At 39.7% G+C, this 16,403-nt stretch overlaps 1 protein-coding gene across 5 annotated transcripts in view; it reads right to left on the reverse strand.

Moving 5' to 3' along the window:
• EIPR1 (EARP complex and GARP complex interacting protein 1) overlaps positions 1-16,403 on the reverse strand; it is a 165,810-nt gene that overhangs the window by 51,593 nt on the left and 97,814 nt on the right. For all 5 annotated transcript variants that reach the window (XM_034766431.1, XM_034766430.1, XM_034766433.1 and 2 more), the window contains one exon: positions 762-861. In XM_034766431.1, the coding sequence (XP_034622322.1) occupies positions 762-861 (100 nt within the window). The remainder of the gene's footprint in view (positions 1-761; positions 862-16,403) is intronic.

Below are 16,403 nucleotides of genomic sequence, written 5' to 3' on the forward strand. Positions count from 1 at the left end.
GACACATTGAGATAGTGACTTGCGATACCGTGATGCTAGCAGACAGAGAAACTGTAAAATTCTCTCCCCCCCCCCCCGCCTCTTTGGGCTCTAGGACATACATGAATACTTGTTTAAATCAATAACTTCAAGATTTAACCTTTTACCCAATCCTTAAGAATAAGCTTTTGTTCCATTGATCTCTGATTTAACTGGATTTTCTTTAATTTGTCTAATGATCATTGCTTTATTAAAATCATTTTGACATTAGACTCACTAACACAGCCACAGGCAATTCAAGCAGAATGAATAAAGGAAGTAAATAAGTAAGTAAGTAAGTTACAACTGTTGGTAAGAGAGAAGGGGGACAAAAAGTTATCTAAGCCTGAAACATTCAAATTCAAAAAGGGACCAGACTGCCTGTTTCAACAAGCTGCAGCCAGAAAGGGAAGAGGAAGCCTGGGGAGTGTGGGGGCAACAGGAAAAGGAAACTAAAAAGTTTCCATAAACCCAGGATTATCACATTTAATTCACACTAACACTACAGTAGTCTCAATACACAAGCTCTAGTTCCTATTCTAAGGATGTTAGAAGAAAGGTCTTATGCGCATTTTAATGAAATTGGGTAAAAAATTATCTTTTAAAAGTTAGTAGCAATATATTTGAGAATCCTTATAAAATGCTGAGTTAGATGATAACCAGTCAAACCAAAACCTAAATAATCTAATGCTTGCTATATACCATACTCAGCCATATTATAACTTACAAGCAATTTTTCTTACCACGGCGTTGCTTGAGCTTTCTTGCAAATCCCACAATAATAAGTGATTATCAGCCAGTGAAATGAGCTTTTTACCATCTCCCATTGGCTCCCATATAACACTGTAAAACAAACATAACATGAATAAAACACATGAAAAACCCCTCAAACAATGAAGTCTTGCAATTGTCGGTCATTTTAATTCTGTGGTGCTAAATCTGTCCTTAAACACAATGATGAAACTCGCATAATTTTCAATATAAATTGGTCCTTTTTGTCTGCAGAGCAGAGTTTGACCATTCTTGTCAATATGTAGTTAGTTACATACAAAAAACCTCCAAACATTAAAATAATATTACAGAGGTAAAGTCAAGCACTCAAAAGTTAGGAAATGCCAGAATTAAGGTTGCCCATACAACCTTAATTTGGCCCCCTGGGGCATATATATCATGATAGTCCTGCTCAACATCACATATAAAATCTGTGGCAGAGGAAGGAACAAGTGGTGTTCGGTTATCACTCAGAGCCAAGGAATCTGACAGAGGTCTGCTTCATTCAGTGTCTGAGCTCTAACTGATCATCACTGCTTAACATGAGTAACATAACTGGTTCTAACTAGCTCTTGCCAGAGTCTCTTAAAGGTACACTTCCCCACGTCTTCCTTTCCCAGGCAATTAACAAACAACATTAGCATACTACAAAATTTCAAGTACTTATAACCAAATTACTAACCAAACTAACAATGCTCAATTTGTCTCTCAGGTGCACTGTACTGTCATGTAGACCTGTAGGCCTCACTTGAGACGTCAGCACTATTGTACTCAGGTGGCAGTACTCCATTAACTCTGGTTGTGCCACGTCCTGGGGCTCAGACTTCTTAATCTGCTGTGGTTGTTGCCTGTCTAAGACCTCCTCTAGCAAGACGACCATTCAGGGCCACTTGGTTCCAAGTGGTTCTTGACAGAGCCTCTTAAAGGCACAGTTTCTCACAGGACAAAACTCAGCTCTCCTGGATCCCAGTCTGCCTAATTACACAACAACTTATTTTCTCTACTTGCCTCAATTACTGTCCATTCTGGGCACTGGATGAGGCAACGGTCATGGAAAATAAACAATGTAATTCACTGAATCATAATGCACATGCACAAAGGATCCAAATTACAGGATAACTTTAATTGTGTCATATCCTAACTTTGGAGCGCTTTTGGAAGACAGTGAGACTAAATGGATGAGATCTGCCAGTTTAGTTACTTGAGTTCTGTTCCCAGCTTTTATAGAAGTGACTTTTTGTAGTCTCTCAGGTACCTTATCAACACAGACATGGAAGCAATCTAGATACCCAGCCTGTGGGGAGCATTTCTAAAATGGGTGAATGATTCTTGCCTGCCTCCTATAGTAGGAATGTAAGGCCCAGATCTATTGGGCTATGAAGTACACAAAATTAACACCAGGTAATGGAAGAGCTGAAACAACAACAACAACTCACGGTCTTCTCCACACTCTTCACCCACTCCCTCTTTCCCGAGGTGAGAGAGAGGTAATGGGGAGATAACGGTAGTAAGGACTGGCTACTGCTTCTACATTCCTTTTATTGTAGAGCTCTAACCCTATCGGAGGCTCAATGTACAAGGTAACGTGCTCAGTGCAGTTCATTTGTAGTAAACTCCATGATGCTGTGGGATGCTCAATATATTTGGCATGTTATGAATTTTAGCACCAAGCCTCTAACACAAACTAGGACTCCCCCCCGAAGCATAGCCAAAACTACCTACTCTTTCCGTAATCACCTTAGAAATCACAGAATTACACTGGAAGGGACCTTGAGAGTTCATTTGGTCCAGTCCCCTGCACTCATGGCAGGACTAAGTATTATCTAGACCATCCCTGACAGATATTTGTCTAACCTGCTCTTAAAAATCTCAAATGATGGAGATTCCACAATCTTCCTGGGCAATTTATTCCAGTGCTTAACTACCCTGAGAGTCAGAAATTGTTTCCTAATGTCCAAACTGTACCGCCCTTGCTGCAATTTAAACCCATTGCTTCTTGTCCTATCCTCAGAGTTTAAGAAAATCAATTTTTCTCCCTCCTCCTTGTAACAACCTTTTATGTACTTGAAAACTGTTACCATGTCCCCTCTCAGTCTTCTCTTTTCCAGACTAAACAAACCAAATGTTTTCAATCTTCCCTCTTAGGTCATGTTTTCTAGTTGCTCTTTAATCGATTTTGTTGCTCTTCTCTGGACTTTCTACAATTTTTCCACATCTTTCCTGAAATGTGGTGCCCAGAACTGGTCACAATACTCCAGTTGATACCTAATCAGCACAGAGTAGAGCAGAAGAGGGGAGGAAAGTGATCAGGTACAGTCAGCATGGATTCACAAAGGGGAAGTCGTGCCTGACTAACCTAATTGCCTTCTATGATGAGATAACTGGCTCTGTGGATGAGGGGAAAGCAGTGGATGTGTTATTCCTTGACTTTAGCAAAGCTTTTGATACGGTCTCCCACAGTATTCTTGCCACCAAGTTAAAGAAGTATGGGCTGGATGAATGGACTATAAGGTGGATAGAAAGCTGGCTAGATCGTCGGGCTCAACGGGTAGTGATCAATGGCTCCATGTCTAGTTGGCAGCCAGTTTCAAGCGGAGTGCCCCAAGGGTCGGTCCTGGGGCCGGTTTTGTTTAATATCTTTATTAATGATCTGGAGGATCAAACTCTCAGCAAGTTTGCAGATGACACTAAACTAGGAGGCATGGTAGATACACTAGAGGGTAGGGATCGGATACAGAGGGACCTAGACAAATTAGAGGATTGGGCCAAAAAAACCTGATGAGGTTCAACAAGGACAAGTGCAGAGTCCTGCACTTAGGACGGAATAATCCCATGCACTGCTACAGACTAGGGCCCAAATGGCTAGGTAGCAGTTCTGCAGAAAAGGACGTAGGGGTCACAGTGGACGAGAAGCTGGATATGAGTCAACAGTGTGCTCTTGTTGCCAAGAAGGCTAACGGCATTTTGGGCTGTATAAGTAGGGGCATTGCCAGCAGATTGAGGAATGTGATCGTTCCCCTTTATTCGACATTGGTGAGGCCTCATCTGGAATACTGTGTCCAGTTTTGGGCCCCACACTACAAGAAGGGTGTGGAAAAATTGGAAAGAGTCCAGCGGAGGGCAACAAAAATGATTAGGGGCCTGGAGCACATGCCTTATGAGGAGAGGCTGAGGGAACTGGGATTGTTTAGTCTCCAGAAGAGAAGAATGAGGGGGGATTTGATAGCAGCCTTCAACTACCTGAAGGGGGGTTCCAAAGAGGATGGAGCTCGGCTGTTCTCAGTGGTGGCAGATGACAGAACAAGGAGCAATGGTCTCAAGTTGCAGTGGGGGAGGTCCAGGTTGGATATTAGGAAAAACTATTTCACTAGGAGGGTGGTGAAACACTGGAATGCGTTACCTAGGGAGGTGGTGGAGTCTCCTTCCTTGGAGGTTTTTAAGGCCCGGCTTGACAAAGCCCTGGCTGGGATGATTAAGTTGGGAATTGGTCCTGCTTTGAGCAGGGGGTTGGACTAGATGACCTCTTGAGGTCCCTTCCAACTCTGATATTCTATGATTCTATGATTCTAAGAATTCCTTCTTGTGTCTTGCTTACAACACTCCTGCTAATACATCTCAGAATGATGTTTGCTTTTTCTGCAACAGTGTTACACTGTTGACTCATATTTAGCTGGTGATCCACTCTGACTCCCAGATTCCTTTTTTGAAGTACTCCTTCCTAAGCAGTTATTTCCCATTTTGTATGTGTGCAACTGATTATTCCTTCCTAAGTGATGTACTCTGCATTTGTCCTTATTGAATTTCATCCTATTTATTTCCAACCATTTCTCCAGTTTATGCAGATCATTTTGAATTTTAATCCTATACTCCAAAGCACTTGCAACTCTTCCCAGCTTGGTATTGTCCGCAAACTTTATAAGTATACTCTCTATGCCATTAGCTAAATCACTGATGAAGATATTGAACAGAACTGGATCCAGAACTGATCCCTGCAGATTCCACTCGATATGGCCTTCCAGCATGACTGTGAACCATAGATAACTATTCTTTGGGAATGGTTTTCCAAATGTTTACTCACCCACTTTATTGTATCTCCATCTAGGTTGTATTTCCCTAGTTTATTTATGAGAAAGTCATGCAAGACAGTATCTAAAGCCTTACTAAAGTCAAGTTATACCACATCTACCACTCCCCCCCACCATACGTAAGGCTTATTACCCCATCAAAGAAAGCTATTAGGTTGGTTTGACACAATCTGTTCTCGACAGATCCATGCTGTTACCCATCACCTTATTATCTTCTAGGTGTTTGTAAACTGATTGCTTAAGTATTTGCTTCATTGTCTTTCTGGGTACTGAAATTAAGATGACTAGTCTGTAATGCCCTGCGTTGTCCTTATTTCCCTTTTTAAAGATTGGCACTATATTTGCCCTTTTCCAGTCCTCCTCAAAATGATTGAACTGTTTTCATTGAAATTTCAAAAAGATTCAGTCTGAGTCAGAGAGCAGGTTCAGAAAATGTCACCCCAACCAGTTATAGTGTGGCAAAATTATATACAACTGAAAACAAGTCTTTATAATGGAAAACATTAAACAGCCTAAACAATAGGCATCACTACCAACTGCCTACAATAATTAGAGGTAGCTAACTGGTTTTAAAACTGTCACTTGGTATCAGAGAGACAAGATGGGTGAGGTAATATCTTTTATTGGACCAACTTCTGTTTGTGAAAGAGACATGATTCCGAGTTACAAAGAGCTCTTTTTCAGGACTCTCTAACATCTTGGGACCAACATGGCTACAACAAACTTGGTATCTACATTTCATAATGGACACATTATTCCATATAGTTCTGTTCCAGAAGACATGTGTTAGTTCTTTGAAAAGATTAAAAGCATTTTATAAACACAATTAAAGGGATAAAATATTAATGCATTATAACAGATATCGGATTAAACTAATTTCAGAGTTTCTACATCCAAAATGAAATAAAAAGGACTAATAACAAATCTGATATTTTGCAAATGGACTAGATCATGGAACAGTGAAAGTGTTTCTCACACCAAATGATAGGGAGCATACCAAAAACCTCAGTGATTTTTTTTAATTCAATGATTATTTCTGGATTACAAAAGAGGACAACAATGGATATTTTGGCCTATTTTATTAGATAACATTTTTGATTACTGGCAATGAAATTTGTTTTTGCCAATTACTTCTGTAGTGATTATTTGGCAACAAAGATAAAAAATAATTTTCTAAAAGTCATTCGTTATGGGTGCTGATGCGTTTGCCCCTCACTTGAACTAACCACTGGGCATTCAGATGTAAGGACTAAATTGGAAGCACTATTTTGATGTTTTCAAAGGCAAGAAGAAATTCTTTTGAGTGTCACTGAGCTTCAAGGCAAAGAATTTTATAGCTAGAAAGTGTGCTAATTAGAGCCAATTATAACCCAACTGACATACCCCAGAATTAAAAGGTCTAGGAGCATTCACTCTGTCCTTGCAAGACGCCCATTTTGCTACTATTTAATTTATCTGATATGAAAGTTCATCGTTTTATGGATGTGGTTGTAGCAATCATTCAGATTTTATGATCAAGATGAAGGTTACCCAAATCACTCTTTGTAACATGATTTCACTTTAAGTGGAGACCACTTTTCCATAGCCATAACTCAACTGTTAGAGTAATAGGAAAACACCAAGGTTTGAAAAATTCACTCATACCTCTTACCACTGGTGAGTGAGAGGCTTTGCTTTCAAAGTAAAAGGGCTTAAACCACCAATTTCTGCAGGATTTAAGTTATTTTTTTAAGTTTCTATTCATTATGTATATGATAATCTTCAAAAGGTGAACAGAATGGAAACCAGTGCAGCTTTGCCATCTTGAGTCTGCAAATAGCTACAGTCTCTCAGTTGAAACTAGCATCTTGTCAGTTTCAGAAAAGTTAGGGCTTGCCTAAAACAAGTATTTTAAACCAGATCAAATCAAGTTAATCCAGTTTGAAAATGCTTGTGTATACACAACACAATCCACACTAATTCTGCATTAAATTGAGAACTCTGGAGTCCTCCAGAGTATCATTCTTGCAATACAACTTTGACAGCTCTCCAGAAGCTCTATAACAGAGATTCCCAAAGTGGGCGACACTGCCCCCTGGGGGGCGCTGGAACGATCCAGGGGGGCAGTAGTAGCCTCAGGTGCAATTGGGGGGCGTTGAATAAAAATAAGCGGGCGGTGGAATCATAAAGAAAGAAGAGAATAAGAAAATTTTGAAAAACTGTTCGTACATGTTTCATCTGTTGTGTAACATAGAGTTAAAGTTGTAGTGATTACTTTATTTTCCAAATAAATTCACAAATTATAACCGATCAGGTGTGAAGTCCGCCAACAGCTCTTAACAAGCAAGTGTTGGCAGGCGAGTGTGTCGCGCATTGTCGGGAAGTCCAGCACACATCAGCAGGAATATGTGCATGTAATGACTTGTTTACAATACGATACTATAAATAGGTGACATGTATGAAATCTAATTTAGATAGTTTCTGAATTGTGTAAAAAGCAGTTAACAATAGTGCAATAAGTATTTAAAAATTTTATTCATATTCGATACCTTCGATCTTTATGGATTACGGATCACATACAAAGCAAATTGTATTATTGTTGTTTCAATAAAACAGCAATTTACACGTGAGTATTTTTATACATTTTCTTACATATCTACCGTACGTTTCTGTGCCTCTAGTGCTTACTAATAAGAAAATCGTAGCAGGCTTGTGTCGGTACAGTACTATTTGAAGTATACAGTCAATATATTTGTCATATTTTTTATTACAATATTAACGAAAACAGGGGAATGAAATAGTAAAAAAACTGTTAACTTATTTATTTATATCTATCGAATCATCTGTGTTAATTGGTAAATAAGGCGCGTGTTAATAAGGAACAATTATTTAAATAAGGGCAAACTAAATTAAAACTATTAACTGATTTTTAATTGCATATTGATTTTTTTTAAATTAATTATTTCTTGATAAATTTAGTTTGATATTTGACAATTTAATATCAAATACATATATCTAATGCTGAGCAAAGAACAAAATCCAGTTTATTAGTTTCATTAGTATTTTAGTTTAGTTGTCTTTTGCCGTCTTACGCAAAAACCACTGTATACCTGATGTCGTGGGCGATATTCTAACAACACAACTATTGCAAAAAATTTTGGTTCCGGCGACAGAAATTGCACTTTTTCAATTATATAAATTGTTATATATCTTGATAATTTTATACCCCTATTATGATTAATAAACACACAAATTTTATTTCTTTTACAGATAATATCATGGCTGAACCCAAGAAAAAATGTAGACAATATAGTATTGAATATTTGAACTATGGCTTTATTCAGTCGCCTACAAACAATACATTACCGATGTCCCTGATTTGCCAAGAAGTTTTATCAAATGAAGCTATGAAGCCTTCAAGACTACAAGAACATTTGACAAAAGTTCATGCTGATGAGAAAGATAAGGATTTATCTTATTTTCAAGCACTTAGAGAAAATTTTTGAGACAGCTGACATTGGCAAAACTCTTTTCAATAGCATCCAAAGAAGATGACGATGGGTTGCGTGATTCTTACAACATTTCGTTACTGATTGCTAAATCGGGAAAACCGCATACTATTGGTGAAGAACTAATTCTACCGGCTATAAGTGAGGTAATACGCACTATGCTACACAAACCAGCGTCTGATATTACCAAGAAAATTTCTTTGAGCAATAATACAGTGCAAAGAAGAATTGATGAAATGGCTCAAGATGTTGAAGACTCATTATGTGAGTATATAAAAACATCCCAGTTCTCTATACAGCTTGATGAGTCAACTTTGCCAGGAAATGAAGCCTTACTTTTAGCATACATGTGATTCATAAGAGAAGAAAAAATTTGCCAAGAATTATTATTTGCTAAAAATTTGCGAACTGATACTAAAGGAGAATCGATATTTCATGTATTGGAAGAGTTTTTTAAAGAAAAAGAAATCCCCCTGAGTAATATCTTGTCAGTTGCTACTGATGGTGCTCCAGTGATGATAGGGCGCTACAGGGGTTTTCTTGCATATTTAAAAAAAGCGGTTCCAAATGTATTCGCTGTACACTGTGTCATTCATCGTCAACATTTAGTTGCCAAAAATTTGAGTGAACGCCTACATAGGTCATTACATTATGTCATTAAAGCAATCAACAAAATCAGAAGCAATTCATTGAATGACAGATTGTTTGGACAACTTTGTATTGAAAATGATGAAGAATTCAATCGCTTGCTGCTTCATACAGAATTTCGTTGGCTATCAAAAGGTGCCTGTTTGGATCGGTTTTATGAACTCTTTGACTCAGTGCTAGAGTTCCTAGAAAACAAAGATGATGCTTTACGAGCCAACTTGATTGATTCCAAAAATGACATCGCTTATTTGACAGACTTGTTTAATAAATTTAATGAAACAAATTTACAGCTCCAAGGCGATGAGCTGAATTTAATCAAAACAAAAACTGTTATTTCCGCGTTTGTAGCAAAACTTCTTCTGTACAAACGAAATTTAGGATGAGGAGAATTCAGCCAGTTTCCAAATTTATTAACAGTAGAAAAACATGATGAAGACTTGCTTACCTATTGTCAGCACTTGGAGGCTCTCCATTCTGACTTCAATCAACGATTTGAAGATATTCTTAAAATGAACATACCCGATAGGGTTTTGGTCCCTTTTTCAAGTACAAATACAGAAGAATCTCCAAAATTACAAGAAGAACTGACAGAAGTAACAACAAATGAGGAATTGAAATTTAAATTCAAAGACGGCTACCAACAGTTCTGGCTGCAAAAGCAGATACCTACACTTTATCCTGGATTATGGGCTATAGTACAAAAGTTTTTAATTGCATTTCCTTCATCATATTTAGTGGAACGTGGGTTCAGTGCGGTCACAAATCTGTTGACTAAAAAAAGAAACCAACTGCAAATAGCTAATCGCGGTGATTTAAGAATGCTGCTGACAAAAATAGAGCCGAACATTAATAAATTGATAGCAGTGCACCAGGTTCATCCTTCTCATTAGGATTATTTTTAATGTTATTCGTTTGTGCAAAATTCATCAGTTTATAGATAGTGAGAACAGACAGGAAAAAAGTTTGGTTAGAGTTCATAGTTTACATGAGGCATAAATGGATACAGTATGGCCAGCTAAGTCACTAACAATACTACTGTACTCCCACTGAGGTACAAATGACACGCATTCTAACCATAACCTCTGACACCACAAAAATACCTGCAAAACCTAAATAGGAACATCATTCCAACCCGCCCCATCTCCCAACTTCCCAAACAGCATAATAGCACATACAGCAGACAGAAATCCCAATACACCCAGATGCAGACACTTATCTCTGAGGTTCTCCCAAGATTGTTAAGAGTCTCATGGAGGTAAATTAACATATACATATTTTTAAAATGCTATTATGGTCTGATTGGAATGTGAACAATAAGCAACTGATATTTTAGCCATGACTCCCATAGCCATAGCACCTGCAACAGCTAGACCATCAAGGACAGGATTTCTACGCACTGCTCAGAGACTGATCAACCTGAGAGGGAGAAAAAGGAAGATTCAGAATGAGATGTTTGCAGAATTTGTGGCAGACTTCCAGTGGAAAAGCAGACTGGCTGAGAGGCAGAGGTAGTACATGGCCCAGGGAAAGAAAGAAATGCAACTCTCCTAGAAGATAGTGGCAGTGGCCAGGGTCAGCATTGCCAGTCAAAGAGACGATGGAAAAGGATGGGGAGACACTGAGGCAACTCCTGGAAGCTATCCTGAGCCAGAATGCTCTCCTCCAAACCATGCTCCTGGCTAGGCCAGCAGGCCCCTAATTTGGGACCCAGCCATGCCCTTCAGCCCCTGGACAATTCTGACTACTGGAACCAGCAGCAACTCCTCCCCACTGTACCACAACAGCAGTGCTACCAGTGGCCATTCTCGTCTCAGAACTAACCTCAAGGTACAGAGAATACTGGCTCCTGGGAGCCCAGTGCTTTTGAGCCCAGCAGTGCCCCTGACAATTTTGAGCCATGGCTCTCAACCCCAGATCCACAAAAAGAGGCAGAGGGGAAGGCAAATACACACCTGTGACTTGAAGCTTCCCACCCAACCTTGTTCTATTTGAATGGTTTGTTTTATTGCCAGTTTTGCTTGCACTATTGCTTTAATTAAATGTTTGTTTATAAGTGCATCATTAGTAGATTTTTATATTTGAAAATACATTTAACTAAACAACGTTATTTTACCATTGGTTTAATTAAAACTTTATTTTTGGTTTTGTTATTGTTCTTTCATAATAAAAAATGTTTACAATCCATCCATTACAAGTCGTTAACTTAGAAAACCTTTAAAATAAAGCTGAGATAATTCGTAGGGTTTTACAAAAGTACATAGAGAGCACTTCACTTCCACCACCCATATATAATACAGTTATCACAATGGATCTATCCCAATACTCTCCTCCATGTTCAGGCATGTGGCTCAAAATATGAACAACGGGCATTCCTGACTATCTTCCCACAGCTTTGTGTTTTCTACGGGATGCCTTGCTGGCTGCTTGAATAGTCAAGCAATTCTCCTTTGCTCCCACAAATATCATGAAGAACACAAAAAAACAATTATAATGGTCAGAACATTTTTTCCACTGCTTCCAACCTATTCCATAAACAGTGCCACCTGCCTTTTAACCAGCTAAATGTACACAGGACTACCATTCTGCAGCTACCGAGGAAGTAGTTAAAATGTTCCTTCCTTCTGTCCAAATGGCCTGAAACGGCTTCATTGATAAGATGGGGTGTCTCAGAATAATTGAGCCAATCTTCACACCATTAATGTCCACAGTGGTCTTGGGAGCAGCGAGTCCTTTCTCCATTAATTTAAATAGAAATCAGTTTGGAAAGATCCTAGCAACATTGACCCTTCCAGACAACCCTGAATTTATGTCTTTAAACCTGCTATGGTGGTCAACGAGTCCTTGGAGAACTACAGAGAAATATCCTTTTCTGTTTATAAATTCCTGAGGGTGGAGGTTAGTGTGGAGAGGGAAGATAAATGATAGACAAGTGTGTTCCATAAATTACCCCAATACAGTTTGGGAACTCTGTACTGTCAATGATATCTTGACTATTACCCAGCTTTAGGATTCGGTTAGACAGCACCTTATCAATAACCTTCATGAGAATGGCCCCAACAGTTGATCTCCCCATGCCAAATTGGCTGTCTACATAGAGAGTGGCATTCTGAGGTAGCCAGCTTCCAGACAGCAATGGTGACCTGCTTCTCCCCATGTATGGGGCACTGCATATGTTGGTACATTGTTGCTGCAGCTCCGGGGTCAGTTCCACACAGTGTAGAAGGGTGGAATTTTGTTACTGCTGCCAAGTTCTTACAGCTGCTCGGTGCTTCTGTCTTTGGAGCTCTGGTGCTATTAGCTCTAGCAGAGAGCGCAGCCTGCTAATTCAGCAGATCTCCATGTTACTCATAGGGAAAGACCACAGGCATGGTTCAGTGACAAAGGCATTCAGCCAAGCTGCACTCAAGGCACAGTCCTAAAGACTTGCAAAATGTTGCATAAATACATTAACACAGAAGTGCCCCAGGGCAAGGAGCAGCTCAATCTGCAGTGGGAGTCTCTGCTGTTCCCTCAGCCACACAAAGGGTTAAGGAGAGGTACCCTGACATTTATGGACTGAGACAAAACTGGGAAAACAACTTACATGCCACCTTACATGTTTCATGACATCTGTTTGTTACCTCCCCTTGTTCCTGATATCTCTGACAAAACATCCTTATCCATTGTTCTGTCAAACCATCTTATCTTGTACTATATTGGGGTGTATCTGGTACTAGCCTTTTGAAGTATTTATGTAAATATCTAGTGCCTAATCCTTCTTAGGAGTGCCTATGTTTTAGCAATGCTATCAGCAAATTTTTCCAAGTTCATCCACCAGACGGTGAACTTGTAAGCATCTGCTTGAATACATGGTCTGACTTGGGTTCACAGCCTCTGGTTCAGGTCTCAGGTCTTACACCAGGCCCAGAGCTCCAGGCTCTCTTTATATATTACATGTAGAGCTCGAAAACGGTTGCCTTCACCATTCTGAAATTCTCTTATCACTGCTGGTCATCTCAGGCTGCAGAATGATCCTTTCCCACCAACTCATGCTGGTTTCCCAGGATCATAAATGGTGCTGAATACTGTGTAGCTGACCAAAGAACTGGTTCTCTAGTTCCAACGGTTTGGCGTAGACCTATTTTTCCTGCTTGTCCTGCTGCCACTGCTTCAGAGTGTTCTCCTAATGCCACCACAGAACATTATCGTGCTCCCGCATAATCTGTTTTGTGGTATGATGGGCAAAGACAAATGCTAAATTCATCCAGCTTTGACAGCCTTTGCTTATTTGTGCTTGTCGTTATAGTGGTGTGGAGCATTGTTGGATCCACAATGGCCAACAGCAATTCAAAAATGGTGCAACACCGCCCAGAAAAGAAGTCTGGAGTGGAGACAGTGCAAACAATTTTTTTTTTTAATTTGAACCCACTTGGCTTCCCACAATTCACAGGGAAATAATCCCAAAATACATGCTGCTTGGCAAACTCTCCGTAAACCCATACAGAGCGACAACCTCTGGACGTAACTAGCTACAACCTCCCTCCTTATTCCCAATACAAAGTCACAAGCTCAAGACTCATGGCCCTATACAGCTCTGGGCAACAATGATACTGAGTCCAGCTCTGATTTGTCCTTCTTGGGTGATTCCTCCTTGGCACAGTGCTCCTCCTGGCTCCTTGCTGGGGCATCCCCGGTCAGCCTCTGTGTCCCTCCCAGGCTGTGAGGACAGGTTCTCGGCTGCTTCACTATGTAAGACCTGCTTGCTGTAATCCTTTTTGTCCAGAGCTCCAGAAACATTCCCTTTTGCTCTCCCTCTCCACACTCCTCAAATAGCATTTCCTCTTCCTGGAACAATCAATACTACTTACCCTCAGGACAAAGTTGTAAAGGGGCCATGCTCTCTAAAACCTAAGGTGATTACACTAAATTGCATCAAAAAAGTTCTGGATTAAACTTCCCTGTGTAGACACACCCTAAGTTTGACAACTGCCATTCAGAAATCAAACGTCAACTTTGCTCTTCTGCTGCTTAAGGAAGTATAAGCAGCAGCCAAGTGATTAGAGCTATTGCCCTTTGCCTTTGGTGATGACCACCCAAATCCTAATCCTTCATATTGGCCTCCAGCTAGTAGGTTTCTGTTAAGAACAGAAAGCGTTAGAAACAAAATAGCATTTGAATGATTTCTGAATATCTATAGGACAATTTACCCATTCAGATACTTTGAGAACTGAATCAAGAAAGTGATGTTTTCAAGAAACAGGAATGCTGGGATTTGGGGGGGGATTGGTACGGACATTTATTTTCTCAGACACTAAAAACAAGCATGCAATCCAAGTCCAAACTATATTAACTAGAAGGCATTTTTCTCCCCAAGGACAGAAAAAAATAAAACTCGAAACATTAACTCAAGTTAATCCATAAGAAAGTTACATTATCTGGGGTTGATGGGGTACATTAGTTTACTCAGATTACAAGTAAACAATTTAAAGATCTTTGTGAATAAACTAAAGAGGAATAAAGCAAAATGCAACACTTTTGTAGAGCTGAAATAAAATGAAAACAAAATATTGCTTTGGATTAAGTAAGCTCTATCAATTGTTTAATTATCATTACAGAAATCATACACACTACCTACTTTTGTTTTTATTAAAGGAAATACACAAACTCTGGTAGATTGCAACTAATGAAGGAGAAATATTTTGATTAACTGAAAAATCCAGAGCACTGCAGGTGGTTGGGGAGGAATTACCGAAACAGATTTGAAGAACATATAGTGTTGCAGAGGAAAGCTCTACTTGTCATAAAATACTTTACTAAAATAATTAAAAATGTTCAGTGAAATACTTCACATGCTATGTTTACTGGTAAAATGTGGGTCCAAAATATTATTATTTCTATTAAGTTAGTGCCCAGGATTCCTAGTAACAGACCAGTACCCCATTGGTAGGGCACTACCAAATTCACGGTCCATTTTGGTCAATTTCATGGTCATAGGATTTTAAAAAATCATAAATTTCAGCTATTTAAATCTGAAATTTCACAGTGTTGTAATTGTAGAGGTTCTGACCCAAAATGGAGTTGTGGGAGGGTCACGAGGTTATTGTGGGGTGGGGATAAGGGGGGGTTGTGGTACTGCTACCCTTATTTCTGCGTGTTGCTAGCAGCGGCGCTGCCTTCAGAGCTGGGTGGCCAGAGAGCAGCGGCTGCTGGTGGGGAGCCCAGCTCTGAGGGCAGAGCCGCTGCAAGCAGCAGTGAAAAAGTAAGGATGGCATGGTATGGTATTGCCGTCCTTACTTCTGCGCTGCTGCCTTCAGAGCTGGCCCTCGGTCAGCAGCCACCACTCTCTGGCTACCCATCTCTGAAGGCAGGAGTGCAGAAATAAGGGTGGCATGGTATGGTATTGCCACCCCTACTTCTGCACTGCTGCTGGTGGGGCGCTGCCTTCAGAGATGGGTGCCCAGCCAACAGCCGTGCTCTCTGGCCGTGCAGCTCTGAAGGCAGTGCAAAAGTAAGGGTGGTAATGCTGCAACCCTCCTAAAATAACATTGCAACTCCCCTGCAAATCACTTTTGTGTCAGGAGGACCCCCAATTTGAGAAACGATTGTCTCCCTCATGAAATTTGTATAATATAGTGTAAAAGCACACAAAAGACCAGATTTCATGGGGGGAGACCAGATTTCAAGGTCCATGATGCATTTTTCATGATGGTGAATTTGGTAGGACCCTACCTACTGGTCTAGGCACTGTACAAACAAAAAACAGTCCCTGCCTCAAAGAGAAAACTATACATTTATTCAATGGAATTTGGAAGACCATTTTTCAGTACCATTCAGACAACAACATTATTGAAAGAGTTCTACTTAATGCTGCCTCAAAGAAAATGAAAAATCCATAGTGTTCAAATTGAAAATACCCTATTAGTCTCTATTTCTTAACATTATTCAGTATGTCTAAACAGCAACCAAACTTATCCTAATTCCATATAATAAGTAGTTATATAATTAGGAAGGCCAAAAAAGAAGTTGAAGAACAGCTAGCCAAGACTCAAAAAGTAATAAACATTTTTTGAAGTACATCAGAAGCAGGAAGTCACTGGACGATTGAGATGCTAAAGGAGCACTCAAGGACTATAAGGCCACTGCAGAGAAACTAAATGAATTCTTTGCATCAGACTTCACGGCTAGGGATGTGAGGGAGACTCCCAAACCTGAGCCATTCTTTTTAGGTGACAAATCTGAGGAAATATCCCAGATTGAGGTGTCATTAAAGGAGGTTTTGGAACAAATTGATAAATTTGTAATAAGTCACCAGGACCAGATGATATTCCATCCAAGAGTTCTGAAGGAACTCAAATATGAAATTGCAGGACTACTAACTGTAGTCTGTACCTTATCATTTAAACCACCTTCTGTA

This window comes from Trachemys scripta, chromosome 3, assembly GCF_013100865.1.
Source record: "Trachemys scripta elegans isolate TJP31775 chromosome 3, CAS_Tse_1.0, whole genome shotgun sequence".
Classification (NCBI taxonomy): Eukaryota; Metazoa; Chordata; order Testudines; family Emydidae; genus Trachemys; species Trachemys scripta.